The sequence below is a fragment of the Xiphophorus couchianus genome, chromosome 22, assembly GCF_001444195.1.
Source record: "Xiphophorus couchianus chromosome 22, X_couchianus-1.0, whole genome shotgun sequence".
NCBI lineage: Eukaryota > Metazoa > Chordata > Actinopteri > Cyprinodontiformes > Poeciliidae > Xiphophorus > Xiphophorus couchianus.
Window position 1 is genome coordinate 13,201,400 of NC_040249.1, and position 27,106 is coordinate 13,228,505.

Sequence of the window (27,106 nt, forward strand, 5' to 3'; positions counted from 1 at the left end):
TGTAGAGTATTTGTATTTGTTTGGGACTACTTTTGTGTAAACCTCTGCATCAGTGCGTCATGGCATGGAGGTGATCTTTGTGGGGCTCTGTGAGGTGCTAAGGAAGTCCAAGCTGCATTTTTCTATGAATCTTCTAATAATTTTATGGTAGATGACTGCAGTAAATTTGGACTTAGTAAATGGCAGGGTACCCTGCCATTTTGATAATGATATGTCTTTTCACTCTTCCTTCAGATTCTAGGATATTAATTTCCTGCCTCCTTTTAAAGTGGAAATAATACATGTGTAGGAAATAATAAAAGTTTATTTCACACTTCAGGTTGCAACAAAACACACTACAAACCATCTTTACAGTGAAACCCTTATGTGTAACTGTTTTTTTTTCTACCCATACCGCTTCCCGCGCCCCCCAGCATTGGGGGCGCCGTGCCATTGCCCCCTGCAATTGCATTGCAGGGGGCAATGGCACGGCGCCCTCCCCCCAGGGGGCACGCCCCACACTTTGGGAACCACTACCCTATGGCTTGTGCAACATTCTGTCCACTCAACTTTCCATTAATGCGCTAAAACACAACATGCTTCTAAAGAAGCTGGTTGTTCATATTGATATATTGTTGTGAGTCCACAACATAACATTTAAGTAACTAAAATGATTTTTTATTGTTTTAGGTAATATGCAAATCTTCAAATTTTATAGTTTTATGAGCTGTAAAGAATAATCAGAAAAAAAAAATTCATTTGAAATACTAAAATAAAATAAAACTTCTTGGTTTCTGTTGTATGCTTTGATTTAAAAAACTAAATAAAATTACATGTATGATCCCTAAAATGCTTTGCTGACGTCTAGACTAGATATTTAGATCAGATTATGCACGGTACATTTATGTGGGGCATCTCAGCTGCAGACCCAGCTGATGCAAGGCTACTGGAGACTTAGTCACTGGATATTTTGTGGTTATAAAGGTCAGACCATTGTTCAGCAGTAACATTCTTTGGTTATGCATGTATGCTGCCCAAAAGCCAAAGTTTGGAAACTCATTTCGGAAATTTCTAGTAAACATATAGACCATATGAATGGGCTTAGATGTAGCAAACATGCAGCGTCATTCCTCTTTGCCAAACAGAGCGGTGTGATATAAACAGGTTGTGTGTGAAAATTAGAGAGCAGGTTGACACAGGAAGATTTGTAGGTTACAGTCAAGATTAGATCATAATCAGGTCAGGTGATGTGCGTTAGTCATTTCAGAGTGGACATGTTAGTAGGACTGACTTTACAGCCGTCAGGTAAAGCAAATGAACCAAACCACTTTGAGAAGGGAGCGAGCTGTAACATGTACGACTTTTCAGAATGTTCTTCTATTCATGTGTTTTTCAGTGCTAGAGCCCCTGTTTGACCTGTTAGCACACAAAGTTTCACAGTCAGGATTTATTACACATTCAGTCTTTTGACAAGATTTGATTTTAATTTAATTTCACGCTGAATTAGTACTAAAATTATTTGATTGTTGACAAAGGATATGTAAGCTTAGTGAAAGGAAAACTGATTCTTAATTGTAAGACACAACAATGTGAAGAATCTCTAAAACTGGAAGCTAATCGCCTTAAATAATTTTAGCTGACATGAAACAGTGTATCTTAAAGATGTTTAAACAAATGTATAATATGTGCTTCCTTCCATTGTATCTTGTATTATACTGATATTTACAACCTCTTTGGATACTGAATGAAGATAATTCACCGCTTCTCTGACTCACCGCTCAATAAAACACAGAAGTATTGTTTGCCTTGGACTCTTTACTGTAGTGACCCAATACTAAATTATCATGTGGACAACCACGAAGCGCCCCCTTGTGGCTATGTGTAGTATCTGGCTTCAAGTTTGAACTCCACCACTAGATGGCGGTAAAGTCATTGCTAAAAATGTAAAGCAAAATCAACTTGAAGATGAAAACGTAATCATAACAATAAAAGTGTACATGCAGGAGTAGAAGCAAATGTCATAAAAAAAATACTAAAGACGTTTACATTTAGTTAAAGTCTAGAAATCCTTCATTTTAAAACGTATCAGCATCAAATGGTTAATGTAAACATAAGAATCTTGCATTTTAGGCTCTGAAATGTTGACTTTAGATTGTAGTGTACTAGACTTTAGTGCAATTACTTGTTAAGAACCCACAGAAAACATGTCTAGAAACACAGCTTTTTAAAAACTACAAAAACGAAATTGGGTAGAAATTATGTAAAGATTTTTTAACTTACAGTTTTAATAGTCATGCTTTAAATAGTTTAACTAGATGTACCTCAAAAGAGGTACATCTCGTTTGAGGTACATCTACAGGTATATATATGTATATATATAAATGTTTTGTTTCTGTTCGTTAACTCGTCCTGATAATTCTTTTATACAGCACAAAAAAGTTACAGAATGATATAAATTGCTTGAAGGAAATAAACCAGAAAGAAAATTGTGATATTTTATCATTTTATTAGAAACCACATCTTACGTCTTAACAAAATATTAAACTCTGTAAACACATAGATCACATAGAGTCTTTACTAAATAAAAATATAAATATATAAGTTACATTTGCACTATTATCATGAGCCATGGCGGAGCAGTTCATCCTGAGGTTCCTCCGAACTTATTTCCTCGCTCCAGCAAAGTACCCACATGATGTCCGACAATAGCAGCATCTCTCTTCAAGTCCTTATTTGTCCAAAGAGCCAGTCCACGGGGTCTTTGCCCCTGCTGTCTCGTTCTCTGCTCATCCTGAGAGAAAACTCCTCTGTGCTGTGCGACGGCAGACTGGCTGCTCTGGAAGTCCTTGGTGTGCGCGAAGACACACGGGCAGTTTTTGAGAGCTGATGCTGCCGGGGGGACCTCTGGAATCTGACGGGGCCGTAGCTCGTGTCCTCGACAGGACGCGCAAGGGCTTGGATGCTTGACACGTAGTCGTCCAGCGAGTGGGATCCCTGGGGTTGTTGCAAGGAGGAGGGATGGACAGGTAGGTCCTCCAGTGTCTCAGTAATTGTGGGTAGTAGAGGCAGAGACATTAGCAGCCTCTTGTTTTTCATGCTGCAGGAATAAGAAGAAAAACAAACTTGTTAGAGATTATTAAACCTGTGTTCGTTGTTATTCTAATTTATCAATAAAAACTTACATATTATGCTGGCAAAACACTGGAGTTCTACTTTGCTATCTTTTTTAAATTGTAAAATTTTGATAGTATCATATAAAACAAAGATTAAAAAGAAGAATCCTGCTCACCTTCAATGTTTGAGTTTGGGTCCTTTGAACGCTGGGATAAACTTAGCGCCGTCTAATCCGTGCAGCAGAGTATGAGAGGACTTGAGCATGTGTCCAGGCTTTATAGGCTGGCTACAACACAGTGATTAACCGCCTTATCCAAAAATAGCTTCGCTGACCTTACTCACATCTATGTGAATTGGTGCGAGCGTGTACATTTGAGGGTGTGTCTGTGTATGCTCAGGAAACTCAGGAGTGGTGGGTTAGAAGAGTCCAGTGCTGCAGCTGCTCTCTGTGTTTACATAGCAGAAACAATGAAGCCCTGGAGTAACCGCACATACACACACAGAAATGTTTCTGTCCAGTGTTTTTGCCTGGAGGTAACTTTCCTTATGCTGTTCAGTCTAAAATGAAGTCATAAACAATGTTTACATGCTGAATGTGATATTTTCCATTAGGCAACTACAAATTTAATCTTGTTATGAAACTATGACAGACCAGTTAGAGTTTAAATGGAAAAATGTGTCAATCATGAGGCATTCAGGGAAAATAAATGTTTCTTGTTTATTTAGAAATATGAAAGATGTGCTTAGGTAAAAAAAAAAAAGCAGTTCTTAATTTTTTGTGTGAAGATATACGTATATATAGCTCAACGTCTTCAGATCTCTTCACTTGGAGAAATGTTCCCTAATTTCAAAACTTTGGATGAAGTAGCTCTTCTAATACTAGTGTTCAGTGCGACAGCAGACGCTGATTCAGCTTCCAGATAAAATCAAAACCCTGAGACATTTGATTATGCATAATAGGGTGTAGGAATGGCCATTTATTGCACCATTTATCATTAATAGTGATCAATTACTTGTGGTAAGAATTTTGATTTATCGTCGTCACAGCAAAATCCAAATAATTGTCAGTTTTGTTGAAGATTCATGTCTAAAACAACAAATGCCAGCTGTTCTTCTCACTGTCAAATGGTCACATCATGCCACCAGACTGCAGAGTTTCTGACTCGGCAAAAATAATCCCATGCACTGTATCTCATGTTTGCCTTTTTGCCAACTGTTCCTACTACTTTTACCCGTCATACGTCTCCAAATGTCATTGATGGCGTCAGACTTCGTAACTGGATCAGGGACGGCTCGTACTCAAGTTGTTTTTGGCCAGACGCAGATGACAGTTGGGACCGATTGTTTGCTGGATTTGGTTTGGTTTGCCTGGGCCAAGTTGCTGGTTTGAATTCGACCCGCCTCTCAGAAGCCTTCTATTAGCACTGAGATGAAAAGAATAATGGCCAAAGGTGTTATTAATGTTGATATAAAACGTGTCTGAACCTGAAGGATTGTATGGCTTGAACCGTCTTTTAAGAAGGAATTGCGTCTCTTATTGTATAATGTAATGTGATGGACAACAGATCCTGTAGGCTTAAGCCGTTGGACCTCAAAACTTTGAACTATTGTTGGTGGGATTTATCCTGTCTGTCATATTCAATGCTCTCTTTCTTTTTGTACTGTCTTGGCTAATAGAGTTTAATCAAATGGGATTTACAAAACATTTTGAAACAAGTAAGGCAAGTTAATTTGTAAGAAAAGAACAAATTTGCAAGAAAATTACATTTTGATCACAAAAAATGCATTTAGAAATGTTTGAAATATTAAAAAGCTAATTTCAAACAAATGAACTGATGAAGTAATCTTCAATCTCTCTGGGAAAACTACAATAAACAATAATATCATGATTCAAAAGGAGCCAATCGTTTCTGCATATCTCAGCTTCTGGCTTCTCTACTGAGCAGTAAAGATTAAATTTGGCCTGAGAAAAAAGTCTTGAGGAACTCCACATATGACCTTTGCTTATTTAAATTTGTATTTGCCAAGTGACACAAAGGGGTCTCATCTGCCAAAGGACGATGTGTAAGGAAAACAGTTAAGATTCAAGAAGTAACCAGAGAGGATTGGTTTAGACCAGGGGTCTCAAACTCCAGTCCTCGAGGACAAAACGCTGGAATGAAATGGCTTAATGACCTCCTCCTTGTGTAGATCAGTTCTCCAGAGCCTTAATGACCTAATTATTCTATTCAGGTGTGGTGCAGCAGAGGCATATCTAAATGTTGCAGGACTGCAGCCCTCGAGGACTGGAGTTTGAGACCCCTGGACTACATGATTGACTACATTTGGATCATTTTTATCCCACCCTCTCTATGAGCTCTGGCCTCCTCCTTGGCAAACAAGAAGTAATGAAAAAAGGAACCATTTTCCATCAGCCTCAGTTTCTTTCTGTCTTACAGGGTTCTTTCTGCAGAACTTTATAGAGGCATTATTGTAGATTCCCTTACAAGTAAGCATTTGTGAAAAATATATGTAGTTTTTTCTTGTTTTTCTTATGCAATCACTTTAATCACTTTAACAACCGAAGATGTATTTTTTAAAGTAGAGATTAAACTTGGACAAAATGGTTAAAGTAACGGCAAAGGTCCTGGCCAGCTTGACTTAAAAGTACTTCACTTTTGATTGCTTTGACATAAAATATATAAATTATTTAAGGTTTGATTTTGGAAGCCTGTGTGGTTTCTTGTTGCCCCACCACAGTGTCTTTAACCAGAGTACTTTATGACATGGACTGCCATATTCCTAGGGTTTTACTTGTAAAACAAAATCAAGAACCCTATATAATTATCTTTCCACTTCACAATTATGTACTACTTTGTGTGGGTCTGTCACATTAATGTCAAATAACATACATGGAAGTTTGTAGTGGTAATGTAACAAAAATTTGAAAGAAATATGAGAAAGTTTGCAGTTGTAAAGTTTAGCCAATGTTTACCTTTATTTCTGTGTTTACTTTTTAAAGAAAATTATTAAAGCGAAAGCTTTACTGCATTTTGACCGAGCTTTTTGAACATTTCTTGAATTATTTCTCCCGTTTGCTGTTTTCTTGATGTTTCCAGTGGTTTGTTTTCTGTAGAGTAGAATTTAACCCAAAGGCAAAACAGAAACTCAGAGCTTGCATCACCTGACCAGCCTGACCTTTTAACTTATAAAAACAAATTTTTGTCTTATCCTCTTTACTTTGGTGTTAAGATCTCTGTGACAATCTGATTGAAACAAGTAAAACCAATGTTGAAAGACCCATGTTGTATTGCGGGTAATGACTTAGAAATGGTGGTTATATAACACATATTTTCAAACTGGGGAAACAAAGAGCCTTCTTAGTCTGCAATTATAATATTCACAGCTGCGGTGTTATTTCCTGTTTTTATGAAAAATAAGCGTAATTAGCTGCTGACTTATGCCAAACTATTCAGGTCAAAAGATTTTCATTACAATTACTATTTCTCCTACATATGTTACACTTATAGATGTAAATTATAACAGTTTTTCCTAAAGTGAAGGTTATTCAGAATTATTTTTCTCCTCTAAAGTTATTCTCATTTATGTTACATTAAAAGCCTCACCCTGTGTCTACGTGACCTACAACACTTGCTCTTTTCTGATGCCCCCTCAGACATGACTTTACTCCTCCACTGTGGAAAAAGGGGACAGCCCAACCTGACTGACTTTCTCCAGTTTTCAAGGCTTCCCAGTGCAGCTGAATGCGACTGTTCCAGCACGTACACCTGAAACTCAGCCACTGTGGCCGTCGGCCAAGCAGGATTTCCTCCCTGAACATTTCTGTTGATTATTATTGTTCTGCGTGGTTCTCTTTGTGCAGGAGGATGCACAGCTCATCCTAGAGGGGCTGCTAAACATTTACTGGGGTCTGCGCCGACCAATAAGACTTCAGATGTTTGATTACAACGAGAGATTTCGTCTCAACAGGTTAAGCTGTCTGATTCATACTTCATACAGAGGCCTTAATGGGCTCAACTTAGAAGAAAAGGTCATGTGAGAGCAATGCTCTCTTGTAAAACACTGAAAAAGTCATTGTTATCACAATAAAGTTGCTAAGTTATATCAGTGTATTGCTCTTTTTCATTTGCCTAATTGTAGCTTTTCACTTCCTTGAGAAAACAGCCTTGCAGATTAAATTATACTGCTGTCAAACTATCTGACCACTACCCAGATTATAGCAGTTTTGATAACCATAGTCTGGTGTCAGCACTGTAGCATGAACAAGACTCTTTTTGCCCTTTTTGGCAAGGAAAATGTAATCTTACTCTAAAAACATGCTTTCAGTTTTGGAGTTTTGACCAATATTTGGAAGCCAGATGTGAAAAATAAATAAAAACACAGGTGTTTGCATTGGGCGACGAGTTCATCACCCAATACAAACACTGACTGATGGCAATATCGTCATAACATAGAGTTTAAATTTAGTCTGAAGTGACAAAAAAGTTGATTTGTATGGAACTAAAACCAATTGCAGCTCAGTAAAAGCTGCGCATAACTCCACATAACATTATAATCATCATCAAAATGAAATTTGTATTGGATTATTGATAAGCGGGTGAAAAGGAGTGGTGATAAGACTGTGGGACACCTTTGGCTACAATAAATGAGTTGAAAGTGAAGCAAACTTCTTAGTGATCCATTTGAACACGTTACATATTTGAATAAAAAATCTTTTTCCTAAGAAGTACAGCAAATAAATAAAAGTAAAAAAAATCTTAGCATATAACATTTAAATTGTTGGTCTTTTTAATAAATATTGTAATTTTATTTGAATATATATGTGGACTTTTTTGTTAGACATAAAGAAATAAGAACAGTTTGAATATGTGTTTTAGACTCAGTGAACAGCTATATAGATGAGGGGTTATGAAACTAACATTTCCTTTCAGTGTTCACTCAAGAAAGCAGGCAAATCATTTTAAGTGCTAAAAAAACTTATTAAATCAATATTCATGCAATGGCTTGTCTTTTACTGTTATTTGTCCACTCCAGGAAAAGGTAGACAGCCATAAAATTAAGACAAAAATAATAAATGAACATTCTTTTCTCTTTCAGGAATGAAATATCTACTGCGGCAAAGCAGGCATCTGCAGAATCCAACAATAACTCACTGAACAGAGAACCTAGACCGGCTGGTGAACGCAAACACGTGCAGTCATGCCTTCCCTCTTAACAAACACAAACACACACACACCCAGACCTCTTGGATTAGTGCGGATTACACGTAGTGAGACGCACCCTCGCAGGTGCTTTATTCAGCAGGTCTTGTGGAAAGCTTGTCGCACGTGTTAGTTTCCTCATATGCCAGCTACACCAAATCAGATCAACAACACTATAAATAAACAGAATTACACTACTTATGTCCATCACGTTGGCTTTTGCAGCCTGTTTGGTCAGTTGCGCCTATCTGCTACGACAGATAAGCAACAATGCAAGCTGTCTTTGTGCGTATTTTATTTATATGTGTTGACACAATGGTGCATTTTAAAAACAAAGTTCTTGAATTGTGACACCTTTTATAAATTTTATTTAGTCCACATGTAAAATGCAACTCAACTCTGCAATAACATGTCTAAGCAGCTTAGTGGATCACAAGAATACAGTACCCGAGGCATGTAGTGTTTATAATTGTATCAAGCTGATTGTCTAAGAATGAAAATTTAAGGGGTTTTGTCATTCAGAATCTAGTGGCATAGATTTACTTTTGTACACAAGCTTGTTTTGGTTTTATTTTGTGTCCCAACAGAAAATGGGTGGAAGAAAATTCTATTTAAAGCTTCCCATATCGCATACCCAGCATTCATAGATTCCAATAACATAAACAGCTTGAGATATTTTGCTTTAGCAGTTTTGGAAGTCAGTAGAGAATGTTTTCCTATTGCTGCAACACTTTTTCTCAAACAACCTTAATCACAAACCATTTCTATATATATATATGTATATATATACATTTTTGTTTCTTCATAACATGAAGAACAAGCTTTTTAACTTCCTGAATGAAACAGTAAAAACACTTATTAGTCATGATTTTTAATTAACGCATAAAAGGGTACTGAATTAGTAGTGTTTGTTGAACCTATTTTAACAGGGTACCATTCATGACTAAAACAGCTAAGACAGTTAATTTTCCAAGCACGCTAGCAAGTTTGACATTAGTGCTGTCTTTTATGCTTACGTAAGTTTTAAACAAACTCTTGCTCCAAAGCAGAAACTTTCTCAACACAAACCTCATGGCAGTGAGGCAACTTAAGTTGATACAGTTAAGCCCCAGCATGATTCATATTTCTGACAGATTTCGTTTTAAAAGGATTTAATTCAATCCGTACGTTTGTCTCTTAGAATTGGAAATGAGACAGGTAATAAAACAAAGTAAAGGGACTAGCTTACATTATTCTTTCTTACAAAAAAATGTAATGTTGTTAGCGTTTAACCATTGTTGAATATTTTAAGTCTAAATAATTTCACTTGCTAATATTTATTTGAGAAATCCCCTTTATTTTTTCATAGTGTCATGCAGAGTGCGGAGGGAACATTGGAGCAGTATTTTATTAAAAATGTGTAAGCATAATTTATTTCTTGCTTCAGACGGTGATATTGGGGGTCAAGAGGAAGAGGACTCCCCCCAGCTGCTGAGGACCAGGAGTGACGCTTCCTTCATGCGAGTTCAGAGGAGGTCAAACACACACACTGCCGGAGACCTGCAGCGCCTGCGCACACACAGGTTCTCGATCAACGGCCACTTCTATAACCACAAGGTACAGTAAACAAAACACTCTCAATCAGCTATGTGGTCACTTTAACAAATCCCCTTGTTGAGATATCCCCAGATGCAGACGGGCGGTGGTTTCCTTTGACTGTACTTCTGCCGAGTTTCACAATGGCCTGCTGTGGGCTGATTTCATTATGTGCCACAGAAAACAAACTTAAGGCAAAGCTAGCCGCATTAGTTTCTGCTTGATTCAGCATGAGTTGATGTTGATGTTGAACAGAATCCAGCTGCAGATGAAAGGATTTCCTTTCTCCCGTTGCTTTCCTGGCCAAAATGTCCGACGTGTTCATTTTCAGGAACACACACTCAACTTTTCAAGTGTACGAGAGGTTCTGTACTAAAACAAAATGTACTTTACTCAAACATACTGGTTTATCTGTTTTTCTTCATTTAGACGTCTGTTTTCACACCAGCATATGGTTCGGTCACTAATGTTCGAGTAAACAGCTCAATGACAACCGGACAAGTCCTCAACCTGCTGCTACACAAGTTTAGGGTGAGCACAAGATCCTGGCTTCAGTTTTTTCTTATAGGTTAAACTTGAAATAATGATGATTTGTTTTATTTAAGGTTGAAAACAACTCTGAAGACTTTGTCCTTTATATGGTACACGAGTCTGGAGGTAAGTCTGTAATTGCTATGGTTTTGGAGATATAGGTATTTGTTTTTGTTGGTAAGCAGTTTATTTTCTTTTGTGCTGATCTGGTAGAAAGGACACGACTGAAGAATGATGAACACCCTCTGGTCACTCGCGTGCTGTACGGGCCCTGTGAGAAAATCTCCAAAATCTTTATCACAGAAGCCGACCTGGGAGAGGAAGTGACATACGATGTGAGTCTTAGTCTCGCTCACCATGTGACTGTTCTCTGGAACTGTTCTACATAAGTGATGCTTTTTATAATATTTTGATAGGTTTCAATGGGCCAATGAAGGATATTTGGGCTAAATTTAGGAAGCTGATACATTACATCCTGTTTTGGGACAAATTTAACAATAGACTAAGATGACTGAATATCTATTGTGATGCTGCTTGGTATATTTAGCGTTTTCCTAATCTTTCTTATTCTTTGAAGTTTTCCATATTTTGCAAAGATAAAACCACAGGCTTCCATGCTTTCATTCTCATTTGATCTAAGAGACAAACACAAAGTAGCTTATAATTATTGAACAGAAGAAAGTGATACATGTTTTTTCCTATTTTTTGATGCCTAAATTAAGTACAGTATTCATAAGGCAGACTTAAAAAATAGAGAAAACCTATGTGCCATTTAATGGGAAATGTTTTATAAATCAACATAAATGTTCACATAATTGTGAAGTGGTGGAAAACGAATTCATGATTTTCAAGGTTTTTTTCATTAACAGTACACCCTGGAAAACATCCATCCCTAAAGTCCTAAAATCCAATGCCAGTTCCCATGAAAAGTCACATAATTAGTGAACAGTCACAAACAAATCCATATGAAACCTCTATAGTTTACCTAATGTCATTTATAGGACACAGCAAACACAGGAAAGGGGTTTCTTCAAAATATTTCGCCTACATGCCAAATATAATGTGTTGTGGAAAAAAACTGTGCGCCATTCCCAGTGTGAAACATGTTGGCGGCTGCATCATGCTGTCAGGATGTGTTCTTCCAGCACGGACAAGAGCAGGAAACCTGGTCAAAGCAGATTGGAAAATAGAGGGGGAAAAAAACTGGGAAATAGTGGAAGAAAACATGTTAGAGGCCACAAAACACTGGGAATGAGGTTCAGTATTTAGCAGGACAATAACAGGACAAAAAATGCATGGCGCTAAATACAGGGCAATGCTCAAAAACAGAGTTGTTTGAGACTGCAAAAGAAATGAAACTGGGATAGAGATTTATATTTTCTCAGGACAACTCTAAGTATACAGTGAAAGAAAGGTACAGAAAGGTACAAATAAAGCTATAGGTTATTGCATTTTCATGTGCTAAAATGAATTTACATTTTTATTTGATTTTTTTTTTCTCCTTATAGGTTGCTCAGTACATCAAATTTGAAATTCCGGTTTTAGACAGCTTTGTAGAGAAACTCAAAGAGGAAGAGGAACGTGAAATAGTTAAACTGACAAAGAAGTAAGTGAACAGTAACTCAGCAGGAAAAAATAGAACTCTCCACTCCAAGTATTATGTTTTATTATGTGAAGCTATTGAAACTTAAGCATTTTAAAATTGTTTTCTGCAGAAGATTACCTTTCCTGTAACATATGCAGTTAGCATTTTAAATATTGCATTGAAACGAAAAACGTATTGACAGAGGTAAGTTTATTACGTGACAAAATAACATCTTAATATTTCAAATCATACTTAATGTTTAATGTGGCCAGCAATGTGAAAAGTTATGAAGAGACTTTTAGCTAATTCCAGTTTTTCTCCAACTATCCCCTTGAATTTTAATAATATATTAAACCTATTTAATGAATCAATTAATGTGCTGCTTTATGTCTTTGTATGTGATATTATTTGTGCTTTTTCTCTCCCGCAGGTACAGCGCGCTGAGATCTATGATACTGCATCAGCTCGAAGGCAGAGGTCACAGCAGTGACCGAGTATGACTGTTTCTGTTTGTATGACCTAATGTAACTGGGTTTGTGGGCGAGTGGGTGTGTGTATACAAGAATTGGGAGACACACTAATGACTGTTGATTTACTATGGGACCATTTCCCAATACTGTAATGATTGTAAAGTTGAACAAGTGCTTTTATTGAAAAATATACTTGTCATTTTGTCTGATCTACTTTGTATCATGTATTCTTGATGCATTATCACACTTTGAATATGTAATTTTAATATTTACACATTTTGGATAAAATTCCTTCTGCACATATTTATACCCTGTTTTTGAAATAATTAAAATTGTAATAAATCGTCCTAGTTGTTGTGCTGATCCCTGGATCTCGACTGGCACCAAAACAATAATCACAGCAAGTTTCAACCCAAAAGAATGTAAAAACAAAAACCTAACCCTTTTTTTATTATTTCCCTGACTTCCACTAAGAGATTAGCATTGTTTTTCTGAGTTACCTTGCTGGCCAGCTAGTTCCCACGAAATGTATATGTGTGTCTATCTACATTACACAATGGAAGTATTCTGAGAGGAGACCAGTTCCTTTTTCCCACAGTGGAAATGCTATTTATTATTCGATGATGTCACAATCAGGTGAGTTTTGTTGTACTTAGATTATTGTTGTACTGACATTAACACAGTTTTAACGAATTACTCATGAAAAATAAAGACGCTCTCTAGCTAAAACTTTACAAAATATCTGAACAAGGTGAAAGACATGAGACAAAAAAGTAATTCATTTGAAAACATACAAATAAAAAACAGAAGAACTTTTGCTTGGTTTGGATTGAAGTTTTTTCTTCCCATTTAGGATTTTCTTTTCCTCTCCATTGTTGCCCTCTTCTTGTTCAGGAAGGGAGATGAAGTGTCAAAACTGGCATAATCTGGTGACTTCATTAGAGAAATAAGTTGAATTGCAATGGAGTGGTATTTCTCCCTATAATGTAAAACCTGTGAATTACTCATGAAATGAAGTTCAAAAATTGAAAAAGATGAATCTTTAAAGTATTCGACATATCACTTGGTATTATAACATTCTGCTCTGTTAGTTAGTGTCCACTAGATGCCAGTATAACTCAATGAATCTAACAGGATAAGACAAAACAGCACTTTCACGTCTTAGAATATTACGTGTCTTTTAGCTGCTAATTTGTTAGCACAAATTAATGATAACGTTCTAATTTATAACAAATTATGTTATTTATTTATGTTTTCTGTAAATACATAAAGATGGAGCCTGTTTGAAATAATTGCATTTGCAATAAGAGGTTTTTCTTCTTCTTCCAGAAAAATAATATTACAATAAAATATGTTACTCTGGGTTCCCATATAGTATAATTATAAGCAACCTCCAGTGTTTGGGGATTCAATATGTCACGTGTTGTACTGTAACCAGACCAGAATGCATTCGGAGTGTTTTCTATGGATAACAGTGAGTTTTTGTGGATACGAGTCATTTCTAACAACCAGCTCAGCCTCGAACAAATTGTGCAGCTCAGGTGTGTCCTTAATCCGCTCACTTCTGAATTACTTTGCAAGAAAGCCAGACTTAATCTACGCTCAACATCTCGTAAAGTCGAGAAAGCCGTGGGTCTTTACGAACAGGGAAGCGGAAGTGAGGAAGGTGAATAAAAGGTGAAAACTCGTTACAGAAGTTAGTCTGACTCACTGAACCAGACATGGCTGAGAATGTGGATGCAAAAATAGTGATCATAGGCTGCGGGATAGCTGGGATCGCAGCGGCTCACAGGCTGGTTAAATCTGGGTTCACTAATGTCCGGATACTTGAAGCCACTGGAAGAAGTGGAGGACGAATTAAAACTGGCAGACTGGGTAAGAAACCAAACTCAAGACCTTTCCTTATGTCTGCAATTTGATTTCTAGGAGACTTGCAAACAGTAAGACCAGATAACCCATTAGACATTATTTTTTAAGGTCTTAGATTTTGTAAGTTGAACTAAGAAAAAGTAGATTAGCCGATTAATCATTTTTTAGTAGTCTCTTTCTATCTTGTGACATTATTATTATTTTATTATGTTGTTGTAATTAGAGTAATTGTTGTGCATATGATTATAATTCATATGATTATAATTCAATTTCCACCTAGGGAATAACCATTCTAAATCTTTTGAAACAACGCTGTTTAACACTTTAACTTGAATCCATTTGCATTTTTTGTGTTCCTCCACAGGTAATACCATGATAGAAATTGGTGCAGCTTTTATCCACGGTCCGTCTGAAGAGAACCCAGTGTTTTGTCTGGCCCGTGACTATAACCTCCTGGATCCGAAATCCCTCACGCCAGAGAACCAAGCCGTGGATGTTGGTGAAGATCCTCCTCTGGTTCCCAACTGGTTTACCAGTTCAGGTGAAAGGATAAGCAAGCATGTTGCATTCTCAATCAAAATTAAAATAAATGTTGTAGTTTTTGTGAAAAAAACCCAACAAATATATGTTTTATTCAGGTCAGAAGTTGAATCCTGATGACATGGATCCTGCGACAGAGTTGTTTCATGTAATCTTAGACAATACTCCAGAGTCCAAGAGTGACAAACAATCCTGGTCAAGTGTTGGAGATTTCGTGAAATCTGAGGTACATTTTCATTCAGGAAGAAAAATCAAGAAATATCTCCTTATTTTCACCAAAGCAAGGATAAGCAGAGATACGTAGGTGCTGAGATGTATTTTTTTGCTTGTTTGTTTTTTGCCCTTTATGCAGTTTCAAAGGCGAACAGCAAAGAAGTGGAAAAATAAAGATAAGCACACCAGGCAGGTTCTGGTTGGTGCCATGAATTCTATGCTGAAGGAGGAATGTTGTGCAAGTGCTACTCACTCACTGGAGGACTTAGATCTGATTGGATTCTCTATGTACCTGAGTATAAAAGGAGTGGACTGCACATTCCCAAGGTTTGCACACACGTTAGACCAGAAACAGCTGTCACCAGAGTGAGGGAGTGTCGTTGAATTTATGCTGCAGGATGTTTTGCTGAAATGTAGATTTAAAATATAACTAACAAAATAACTTGGTTTCTGAAATAAAACCAATTTTATCTGCAATTTTCATCTCTGCAAATTAGGGTTAATCGATTTCTGAATACTGTAGGATAGAAAACTAAATAGAAGAAAATACAAAAAATGTGGAATTAATAGGATTTTTTTTTTAAATAAGAAAGAACTGTTTAATCCATTTAATTTCTTTGTACTCATCAGGAATTACAATACATGAAATCTCCGATAAATACAGAGTTGCACAAAGTCATTGCAATCTCCAAATACCTACTGCTCAAACCGTTTTTATGTTGTTTCTTCCTACCTGTAAAGTAGTCTGACTTACCGTGTTTATGCTCTTGTCTGGCAGTGGTGCTGAGGGCTTAATCAGCAACTTGATGTCAGAGCTCCCCGCCAACTTGGTGTCATACAGTCGGCCTGTACGCTGCATTCACTGGAGCTACAGCGAGAGTGAAGAGAATGCTGTGATGGTGGAGTGTGAGGATGGGGAAAAGATTAATGCTGATCATGTCATTGTCACCGTGCCTCTAGGTGGGCTTTTAGGCTATTTTGACCTTTGTGGCTTAAAGGCTTTATCTGCAAGAACGTTTTAGGTGATTTTTAATTATGTCTTACAAATCCAGCTGAATGAAAATGTGGTTCTGCAAATGATTATTGCTACAACACATGCCAACAAGTTCAAATAGAGGAAGTGAGTTCTACAGACAGCCTCTTGCAGTTTACAGATTTTAAGTTTTTTGAGTTTTAAGCTGACTTTTCCCCCCTTTAAAGCTCAGGAAAGCATTACATTTTTTATTGTTTTTTTTTTTGTTTGCATCCAGGATACCTGAAGAACCATCACTCAACTCTGTTCTCACCTCCTCTTCCTGCCAAGAAGCTGAAGTCCATTCAGAAAATAGGATTTGGAACATGTGACAAAATCCATGTTGAGTTTGAATCCCCCTGGTGGGATGCTGACTGTGAGATCATTTATCTGGTGTGGGATGATGAGGTTTGTAAAACTGCTCTTCACAAATATAGAGATTTTTCTAAAGAGACTAAATCAATATGAATTCTGCAGCATAAAAAGTTCTTGCTAATAATTCTAACACTTCTGCACCATCAACCAGGTCTTACGTCAGTCCTGTTGATATTTTTTTTGTCTTTTGCAGGAGGATATTTCAGACCATGTGTCAGATATAAACAACAACTGGGTTAGGAAGATCTCATCATTTAATGTGGTGAAATCCTCTAAAAGGTCAGCAATGTCACAATGTTTTTCTCAAAAAGATTTTAATTGAAATTTAACAAGCTAGCACACAAAGCGCTGAAAAGTCTAACTTCATGTTGACTATGAACCCTATAGTGGAAGCCATGTTCTCTGCGGTTGGATTTCTGGACACGAGGCGGAGCACATGGAAACACTTCCTGAGCAGGAAGTTAGGCGTTCCATCACAGAGCTCATCCGTAGATTCTCAGGTGATCCTTACTTCAGAAAAAAATAAAAACACGTGTTGTTTTCTTGTTTTCATAACAGGAATTTATAAAACATTTCCCTGTAAAGCAACTTAGTCTAATTATGATTACCCTGTAGATTTATGCATACATGGTATCCTTAAGTAATTAAAAAGGACTTTTTTGTAGAGCTATGATCAATTGTTTTCTGTAACTGTAGCATTTTGACAGACATTGCTATTTACAGGATAAACACTTGCAGACCCATGCTCATAATGACAACTTGTCACGACTGAGCCAAAGCTGACTTTCAAGTATTTCACAAGAATTTAGCTATACTTTTCAGATTGCTATACTCAAAAATAAATTAATAAGGGAGTTCATTATTTATTTGAAAAGCATGTAGCCAGTATTTTTCCCACACTTTCCTATTTTATGTTTTTTCATAGAGATCAGCGTTAGTATTTTTACAATCAATAGTACAAGTCTATGTTTGTAAATAGTCTGTTTTTAATATAATTATCTGTATTTAGGAGACCTTACCATCACACCTACGAGAATCGAGTGTACCCGGTGGTTTCATGATCGCTGGACGTTGGGATCTTACTGCCACCCAGCAATCGGTTGCTCAGCGCAGAATTTTAAGAACATGATGGAGCCCTTGCCAACCAGAGGAAAGCAGCAGGTTTACAAATTAACATTTTTTATTTAGACACAAGCTTATATTTATATTGACTGTGCGCATGCAAAAAAAGAAAAGATCATCTGTAAAGCTGTTGTCATTTGTAGACTTTATGTTTATGCTTCAGCCCCTGCAGGTGATGTTTGCTGGAGAGGCCACTCATCCGTCCTACTACTCAACCATGCATGGAGCACTACTCTCTGGCCGGAGGGAAGCTGACAGACTCATCTCTCACTACTCTTAAACCAGTCCCCTCCATCCAGACCAGAAAAGTTAAAAATTAAACCCCGCTCAGCGTAAAATTATAATTGCTGTCCTACTAATCAGGTGACAACAGCTATGGCACATCTTTATCATTGAACAAAGAATCTGTAAGCTGTTTCTCAGAACACATTAAACTCCTGGGTTGTCATAAATGTATGCTTTTATAAATGTCTCTTAAGATAGCTGGAAACTCTGGTGCAAGGTACACAAACTGTAGATACAGAAAGGGGATCAGCAGAGGCAAAGTCAAAAACAGGCAGTTAATTAACCTGAAATATATGCAACAAGTAACAAATACTCTGTAACTGTGGATTCAGTGAATAATTTTGATGTCAGTGGGTCAAATGATATTTGTAGTTATTTTTTAGCTTCTGTACCTATTTTTCTCTAGCAAGGAAACAGAACAATGTTTCAGAGGTGGAAGGTAAAAAGAAATAGAGCTCCAGATATGTTTTCACTGTGTCCAAGTTTGCAAACACCAAGGTTGGAGTTGAGAGAAGGGCCTGACGTCATCCATGCTTGCTTCAGGGAAACGACATGGGACAATCTGGACTTGGATGAACATAATAAGAACCCAAAAGTTTTCTTCATACCTACATCTGATACTATGGGGAAATGGATAGAATCAGGGTCATTTTTAATGCCATGCTTTAGGACCATTCAGTTAAATAAATTTGCAGATTGACCAGCCTGGATGTACTATCTGAGCAGTTTATGTAATGCTATGATAGCATCATTTTTGGGAATGCTTCAAAGAGCAAGTGTAATGTAGGTGTTATTGTACATGTATACCTACATAAAGTCACAGTGAAACAAATCATTAGTTGAGCTGAATAAATGAAAACACATAAAAATGAAAAGATAATTATTTATATAGAAAGTTAAAAGCAGAAAGTTTTTATTGTTTTTTTTACATGTATGCAGATTTTATGCATATATGTCATAACTATTACATGTATTAAGATAAATATTTTAAACCTATTCATTAAAAACAAGATTTTTACTTTTATACTGCATATGGTATAGTCATATTGAGTAAATTAGAACATAATTGAAAATGTTTTTATTTCAGTAACACAATTCACTAAGTGAAGAGTAAATATATGCAGACTAATGTCTTCATTCATTATTGAAGATAAGGATTTTTCAAATACAAGAAAAAAGGAAAAGATCATTTGTAAAGTTTTTTCTGGCTTCTATATATAAGCTAATAAAACTTATTAGCTCAGAAGCTAATAAGTTTTATTAGCCTATGAACAGCTAATAATATATTAGCTGTTCACACACACACATATACTGTATATATATATATATATATATATATATATATATATATATAGTTTATTAGCTTATATATATACAAGCTAATAAAAACATAGGTACGTATTTTTGCTAGGTTATTTAATTTGTGAGTCATATACATGTACGTGGTAAATATACATTTAATTTCCTAAATTTAATATGAGTATAATTTATTTACTTACGGAAGTATTTTAAAAAGCTTTTATTTTGAAAGTGTGTACCAGAAGATATTTCCGACGCCAGTCTTTGCCATGAGGAAGTAGCCAGAGAACGTTATCCAGAGCAAGTGTGCTGCAGCTATGGCTGGAAACAGGAACGTAAACATTGTTATCATAGGCAGTGGGATAGCGGGGATCGCTGCGTGTCACAGGCTGGTTAATTCTGGGTTCACTAATGTCCACATACTTGAAGCAACTGAAAGAAGTGGAGGACGAATTAAAACTGGCAGGTTTGGTGAGTCTGGTGGGCTCAGAAACAAATTTCTAACCAATCAACCACATCCTAATTATTACAGTATCTGAATCTGACGTTCCCTTTTAAATCAGATGAACATATTTCAGTAGGGAAATTTAAATGTCTTAGCAATAGAGGCAGGTTAGGAGTCTTTGTCAAACTCTGGCAGATGGAAGTAGCCTGCCACGCGAATGTTAAATTTAAAACCACAGGTTGGAAACATTGGTACAAATATGCTTAAGACTTTTAAATGATCCGCTCAGTTTCAAAATTGAGATGTCGCGATATACTTTTGCAACAGTTGGTTTTTTTTAATGAACAAAGTACACGCAAGGTGCAATACATCGGGGTCGATTCGGTTTCACAAAACCAGTAGCACATAAGTTACCATGGCAATTTATGCTGTGCTGTTAGCCTGCTCCAGAGCTAACAGCACAGGCTAACAGCCAGGATTAGTTAACCCTGGTGCCTTATCTGCTCTGTCAGCGGTCGCGCTGATATGATGTGTTATGTCAGTGATTTTTTTTAAAAATTATTATTTATTATTATTATTTATCTGCCTGTGTTGGTCTTTCTTTTCTTTTTCTTTTATCACCCTGTAAGTCCCACTGATTCATCTTAGTATTCAGTCAAGTCCCTGTATTATTGTAACATGGTAGCCTAAGCCTATGCAATTACTAACCTTATCCATGATTGCTTTGCTGCTGTTCAACTGTGTTTCTGAGGCCTACTGTTGATGTAAGTTTGACAGGAAAGTCTTTAATAAACAATTACATGTATGTGTTGAAGGGATAAAATTTCTGATAAAGCAAAAGAGATGTAATCAGATCAAGCCATATAAATTGTAGAATTCCCCCCCCAAATGAACGATAACACTTCACTGGTGTACTTTTGCAATACAACGTGTTAACTCAGAATATGTTTAGAACTTTAGTTTTGGCATATAGTTAAACAAATGCACAGGTGTCACACAATATTTAAAATATGTACTTCTTTATCATCCGTTACAACTCATCTTGCCTTTTGATCGCTGTTAAACTGCCTTTGCGCAACAGTTAAACAGAAAACTGTCCCTTCAAAAATAAAAGCATCTCAAATCAAACAAGAAATTCACCATAGTTAAAACCAAATAAGGACGATGTAGGAGAGACCTTCTAAGTGATCAGAAATGTATAGTTTTGCTAACTGGCGACCTATCCAGAGTGTACCCCGCTTCTCGATAGTTGACAGCCGGAGATAGGCACCAGCACCCCTCCTGACCCCAATGGGATAAGGGTGTGAGTCTGGTGGGGATATTTTAGGGGGGTAGTTAAGGCTAATTATGCATTCCAATTAATTCATGGTTGTTTCCTATTGTATCTGGAGTGTTTGCCTTCTTGAGTATAAAGTGCTTAAATTCCCCATAATTATCCATCAGAAATGTTGCTTGTTTGGTGTGAGATATGGCATACACATTTTATCCACAGTATCAGTAAAGTTGCGATTGACCGTATGGTCTCTTGAAGAAATTTATGGACACGCATTTGCCTAAATTGCTTAAGCCTGTCTTTACATAGTCATAGTCCTGAGCCTGGTTTGGCTTTAGTGAAACATATTCATCCCATGTTTAACACCGAACCCACCTGCATTGTTTAAATAAGAGGTGAGGCAGGCACACCTTTTGATTGATTAATTAATTTCTCACTTAGTTGGCTGTTATTTCAATAACTGATTAATAGTTCCAGCTCTAGTGAAGACGTGTATGCAGATGTTCTGTGCATTTGAATGCCTGAGTCAGATCGGAAAGAGAGCAAGTTAGCCAACATAAAAGTGATTCAGATCCACCTGCTTCCTGTTTTGTTTTGTTTCCTCGTGTCCCATACTGTTTATCTCTAAAACATGAAGATCGTTCCTAGATTTGATAAGCTATAACCTTTGCATTTACATTGCAGTGCTGTGCTTGGCACTGAAAAAGACTTCAGAGTGTACCCCGCCCCGGCTGTGTTTACTTCGGAACTATAAAATCTTATCTATAACCCTTGTTACTACTTTGTGGAAGGAGGTCAAGAGTTTTAATCTAATACTTAGAACTTGAAATATAGTGGTCTACCCAGATGAATTTACACAATAACAGTGCAAACATTTCAGAAATGAAAAAGAGCATATAACTACGGTAATTAAAACATAATTAGTAAAATGTGTGCTACAGCTTCCTGTCATAGAGAGGAGAGCGTAGTTGAGGTATTATTTATGAAATTATGAGTAGACAGTTTATACTTTCTGTTATGGAAAAACATACATATTATGGTCAAAGCAAGCAACAGTATGATTTCTCTGATCAGTCTTAATATTCAAGACAAACTTAACTGGTATAACTCTTTTTGTTGAAGTAAAGTTAATGGAAAGAAAAACATTCCAGTTTTGCAATGATTGTTGAAATGTGTCCTGTGTAGGTGATAAAGTCATTGAGATTGGGGCAAACTGGATCCATGGACCCTCTGAGGAAAACCCAGTTTTTTGTCTGGCCCGTCATTATGGGCTCTTGGACCCAGAGGCTCTGACCCAAGAAAACCAGGCCTTCGACCTGGGAGGAGAAACACCCTGGATTACCAACATCTTCAGCAGCTCAGGTAGTCAACACTCTGAGTCCCACACAGCTCACTTATTAGATCTATTATGTTAGTTTGAAAAATGAAACAAACCTATCTCTAAACCAAAAACACTATGTGTTTTTATGACTGAATGAAAGAGCAGATCAGTGACTATATACTGTGGCATGCTTGTAATTAACTGGAGAATTTAATATTTCTTTACTTTCTGTCATGTGTGCAGGTCGGAAGCTGAGTGAGAAGGACATCTATCCAGCTCTGGAGATGTTTACCGTGCTGCTGAATGAAAGTTCACAGTTTCAGAATCAAATGGGAGAACCCTGTACCAGTGTGGGAGACTTCATACGCTCAGAGGTTTGTTTCTTACATTATTAACCAAAGACTAATGTTAGCTGTTCATCTATGAGATTCAGTTTTCCGAGATCGGTTTCCAACCACCGTGGCTGACTGCATTGTCTAATATGATTTTTTTTTTTGTTTTGTTTTGTTGCTGTGTGGAGGTGAGAAAACGATGTGTGGAGAAGTGGAAAGACATCGACTCAGCCACCAGATCCTTTCAACTGTGTGTGATCAGCGGCATGCTGAAAAGAGAATGCTGTGTTAATGGCTCACACAGCTTAGATGAGGTTGGTCTGGGGGCCTTTGGCCAATACAAGACCTTTCCTGGATTGGACTGTACATTCCCAGGGTATGTACTTTGACTTTGTGTAGTTGTGGTGGAACAATCTCACATACAGTGCTGTCCACATTTGTTGGCCTATCTCTTAGAAATAATAATACAAAAAACAAAACAATAATCATTTCTGGAAGTAGCGTAGTCTCACAGAGGAAAATTTGTACAAAGTTCTCATGGTTTTTATAAGAGAGAAAAAGCCCACAACATCACAAGTCCTTTAACTAACAGCAGAAATGATGTGATTCTCAACATTTGTTTTAAACCAAACCCACCCGAGTGTTTGCTGAAAAGCTCATTCTTGGTCTTTTCTAACTGAAGTGCATGACTCCACTTAAAGTTAGAATAGAGTTTAATAAACTTCACATGTTTATATATGTGATGGTAAGACAGAAAGGCTTATTCTTTGCATTCATCCCTGTGTCTGGTGGTCATATTAAAGACTTGCTAGCCTTAAAATACCACTTTTTGCTACAGTTCTCCCAATACTGAGCTTCTGGCTACTTGGAAGGATGTTTGCTGCTCTTTATTCCACCGCAAATTAGATCTCGAAGCTAAGCAAGAATGGTTGGTATATTGTGAAGGTTGGGGAAAAAAATAGTTGTAAGAAAAATTTGGGTAAATCATGATGGTCATCCTTATGGACACATTCAACAATATGATTGTGTTTAGACAGGAAATTGAATGCATCTACTTTGCCACATTCGTCCAGAAGGAGATAAAAAATGCTATTTTTTAACTTTTTAGTTTTTTGGAGTATAATTAGGGTAGAATTAAATGTATTGCTCCTGCACCATCTATTTATACTCTTTTACCAGTCAGGCCTACAATGTTGGCCAGCACTGCCGGGCTTTCAGCAAAAGTCAGTTTAATAATTTATGCAATTTTATTGCTTATTAATCAGAAACATGCTGATTCAGGGCAGAATTTATACATTCTACTTTTATTTATTTATTTTCTTCCTTTTTTGTATAGTGGCTATGAAGGTCTGATTGCAAACTTGATGTCAGAGCTCCCTGATGATATAGTAAAGTACAATCGACCTGTGCGGAGTGTCTACTGGAGCAACAACGAGAAACAAAGCTCAGTAATGGTGGAGTGTGAGGACGGGGAGAGGATCAACGCAGATCATGTTATCGTAACAGTGCCTTTAGGTAATTTCTCTCAGGCATATTTGTCCTATAAACATTTATTATTGTATTCTCTGCAGTCCCATGCAGATCAGTTTACCAATCCTAACTGGAAATAAAACACTAAATATGCTAAAACAATCCCATAAACTTCTGTTTTATTAGGATACTTAAAGAGACACCATTCACGTCTGTTCCACCCTCCTCTCCCTCTTCACAAGCTGCACTCCATCCAGAGGCTCGGCTTTGGAACCAACAACAAAATATTTGTGGAGTTCAACGAGCCGTGGTGGGATGCTGACTGTGATGTCATTCAGCTGGTGTGGGAGGATGAGGTGAGACAAAAATCTGCAGCAGTTGTCCTACAGACATTTTATGCTTCAGAGGGATTACATGTCAATTAAAACTTTAGTTCATGACTTTATGTTCCATATTTGTTTTCTCTTCTGCTTTGTATCAGGATGCGTTGGTGGATCAGGTCCCAGATGTGAAGAGTTCTTGGATAAAGAAGCTGTTTGGTTTCACTGTGCTCAAACCCACTGAAAGGTCTTCAGATACAAATAACTCTGACACTGTCCAGCTTATGCTGAATTTCATGTTTGGTAATATATGCGTTTTCTTGCTATGTCCTTCAGGTATGGTCATCTTCTCTGTGGGTGGATCGCAGGGCATGAGTCTGAGTACATGGAGACACTACCTGAGCAGGAGGTCACAGATGTTGTCACACAACTTGTCCGCAGATTCACAGGTGAGTTTTGAAGAATAAAGAATGCTAAAAAGACCTCATTTGAAACTGAGTTGTTTATTATTATATTTTAGCTCTTATTAGTGAGCCTTTTTTTATTCTTTCTATTGTGTGATGAAAAAGTCTTCCAAACATTTCCTGTGTAGCATTACGTGGATGCCTTTCTAGCAGAACCGCTCAGTCTTATATCACTATATACAGTTTCAGTTATCAGGATCCTTCGGTATGTTTGGATCTAATGTTTGTCTTCAGGGAATCCTTCCATCACTCCACGGAGGATCCAGCGCTCCCAATGGTTCCAGAACCCCTGGACAAATGGATCTTACAGCTACTTGGCAACGGGCTGCTCACAGCAGGATCTGGAGAACATGATGGAGCCTCTGCCATCCAATGCATCGAAAGCCAGAGTATGTGCATGTAGACGTAGACAGTTGCATATCATCTGACATAGGCTCATTTGAAAAAATAATTTGATACAAGGCTTTAGGTTCAAGATTCCTAAAAGCTGGAGAAAAAAAATCTGCACTTAAAGTGTTTTTTCATCCTTTCCGTTCATCCTTCCATCTGTCCATTTGCCTTTTTTTGCAGTTTCATTAAGAAAAGCCTCACCAATGTAGAAATATGTCCAATAAATTAATCATGATCATTTCTGTTTAAAAATTGGCAAAAGGACCTGAGAAAAAAATGAAGAAGTTGAAATAAAAACAAATGATTGTTTGGCCTGTTCAACATCCAGACCTTAATTGATCAGAGGTGGATCTTTAGGAGAGATTTGCATAAATCTAATTTCTATCAAATGACACAATGTTTCACAGAGGACAGAATTAAAACATCTCAACAACAGTCCAGGACACTGATGAGTTGATATGCAGGCAAACATTACCTTCATTTATTATTAAGATGTTAATAAAGTGATAATACAGTCTAAGATGTCAAGTACATGCCTGCGTTCTTGTTCACCTAAGGTTGATCAAGTGTTTTTATATTATGTTCTCACAGATAGAATCTTTACAGTGTTTTAACTAGACTGTAAGATTATATTTTTGAGTCCTTTTTCTAACTTTTAAAATTCTTTCCAGCCCCTGCAGGTGTTGTTTGCTGGAGAAGCCACTCATCTCTGCTACTTTTCCACCGTCCATGGAGCGCTTCTCACTGGCTGGAGAGAAGCTGACAGACTCATCTCCCACTACTCCTCCACTAATCCCTCCAGGCGCCGAATGGCAAAGCTTTAAAAGAGCCACACGATTGCTAAAATAAAAAGATACTGCAAATGTATGCAATTTAAGGCTTACTTCTATGAAAACATATTATACATAAATTACAAAACATGGGGTTTTGTAGATAATTTAGACTCTAATTCATTTAAAATTGGTTACTTAAAATTTGAAAAAGCTTGAATGAGCTAATGGCTTGTATAGTAGGAAATGTATCAATCCAGAGCTTTAAAGATGCCACTTACATACAGGTAAATTTTAATATTATTGAAAAGTTAATGTTTTTCAGTAACTGTTCACTAAGTGAAACACAATATATTGCTTAATTGCCTACCAACTAATGTTTTCAAGCAGTTGTGATGATTTTCCACTTAATGAAAGGGATATAATTATAAGATTATAATAATTAATTGGACCAATAAAAACATTTTTAATACACAAATGTGGGTTTTATGAAAAGTGTGTCTACTATCTGCTTAAAGGTTATTTTTTTAAAGTTTTAATCTGAGAAATGAGCCTCATGGGAACACATATTCCAATTAACTGAAATGTTCCTCTACACTTATAGCCATATGGACCTTTTTGTACATTTCTAATAAGAGTACATGTGCCATATTAATTACGAACTACTTTTTAAAAAATGCATATTAATTTCTAAATAATTTTCTTGTCACTGTATCAATCAAATTGCTATTTATGAATTAATTAACTGTGAATAAATTTTATATTTGTCATATTTTATATGAAGTACTGTATGGCTTAAAAGCTGAAGTTGCCAAATCCATACTGTAAAAAAAGGTTTGATTATCTGTCACTTGTATTGTCATTATTATTAAAAATTAGTGTGATTTATTTAGCATATCAATAATCTTACCCTTCCACAAGAAAATATAAATTTCTAACACATCTGACTTGTCCATATTCTTTTTTTTTCTTTTTTTTTTTGTGAACAAGGATGCATTCAACATCCTTATTCACAGGGATCCCCATGGGAAAGATGTCATTTGACATTTGTTAATTGTGTATGTTTTTCTTTTTTTGTTTTGTTTTGTTGTTTTCAAAAAGCACAAGTGGCGAAATCTACCCACGTTTGTTTAATGTAGGTAAACAAATAA

General features: G+C 36.7%; 3 protein-coding genes across 5 annotated transcripts in view; all 3 read left to right on the plus strand.

The window, feature by feature from the left end:
- Nucleotides 1–13,272, plus strand: part of rassf4a (Ras association domain family member 4a) — a 29,347-nt gene extending 16,075 nt beyond the window's left edge. For all 3 annotated transcript variants that reach the window (XM_028006626.1, XM_028006625.1, XM_028006624.1), the window contains 8 exons: nucleotides 6,956–7,062; nucleotides 8,191–8,270; nucleotides 9,721–9,890; nucleotides 10,299–10,400; nucleotides 10,475–10,526; nucleotides 10,614–10,735; nucleotides 11,909–12,006; nucleotides 12,416–13,272. In XM_028006626.1, coding sequence (XP_027862427.1) covers nucleotides 6,956–7,062; nucleotides 8,191–8,270; nucleotides 9,721–9,890; nucleotides 10,299–10,400; nucleotides 10,475–10,526; nucleotides 10,614–10,735; nucleotides 11,909–12,006; nucleotides 12,416–12,485 — 801 coding nt within the window. In that variant the 3' untranslated portion in view covers nucleotides 12,486–13,272. The remainder of the gene's footprint in view (nucleotides 1–6,955; nucleotides 7,063–8,190; nucleotides 8,271–9,720; nucleotides 9,891–10,298; nucleotides 10,401–10,474; nucleotides 10,527–10,613; nucleotides 10,736–11,908; nucleotides 12,007–12,415) is intronic.
- A 646-nt stretch (nucleotides 13,273–13,918) lies between these two features.
- LOC114137797 (peroxisomal N(1)-acetyl-spermine/spermidine oxidase-like) lies at nucleotides 13,919–18,234 on the plus strand. The gene is made up of 10 exons (XM_028006623.1): nucleotides 13,919–14,330; nucleotides 14,689–14,865; nucleotides 14,963–15,090; nucleotides 15,217–15,404; nucleotides 15,856–16,037; nucleotides 16,328–16,497; nucleotides 16,658–16,743; nucleotides 16,852–16,964; nucleotides 17,474–17,625; nucleotides 17,750–18,234. The coding sequence occupies exons 1-10, from the start codon at nucleotides 14,177–14,179 to the stop codon at nucleotides 17,864–17,866; spliced, it is 1,467 nt and encodes a 488-aa protein (XP_027862424.1). The 5' UTR covers nucleotides 13,919–14,176; the 3' UTR covers nucleotides 17,867–18,234.
- Nucleotides 18,235–19,403: 1,169 nt separating this feature from the next.
- Nucleotides 19,404–26,897, plus strand: LOC114137796 (peroxisomal N(1)-acetyl-spermine/spermidine oxidase-like). The gene is made up of 10 exons (XM_028006622.1): nucleotides 19,404–19,641; nucleotides 22,074–22,250; nucleotides 22,453–22,583; nucleotides 22,730–22,917; nucleotides 23,878–24,056; nucleotides 24,198–24,367; nucleotides 24,493–24,578; nucleotides 24,668–24,780; nucleotides 25,030–25,184; nucleotides 25,857–26,897. The coding sequence occupies exons 1-10, from the start codon at nucleotides 19,488–19,490 to the stop codon at nucleotides 26,007–26,009; spliced, it is 1,506 nt and encodes a 501-aa protein (XP_027862423.1). The 5' UTR covers nucleotides 19,404–19,487; the 3' UTR covers nucleotides 26,010–26,897.
- The last annotated feature ends 209 nt before the right edge of the window (nucleotides 26,898–27,106 follow it).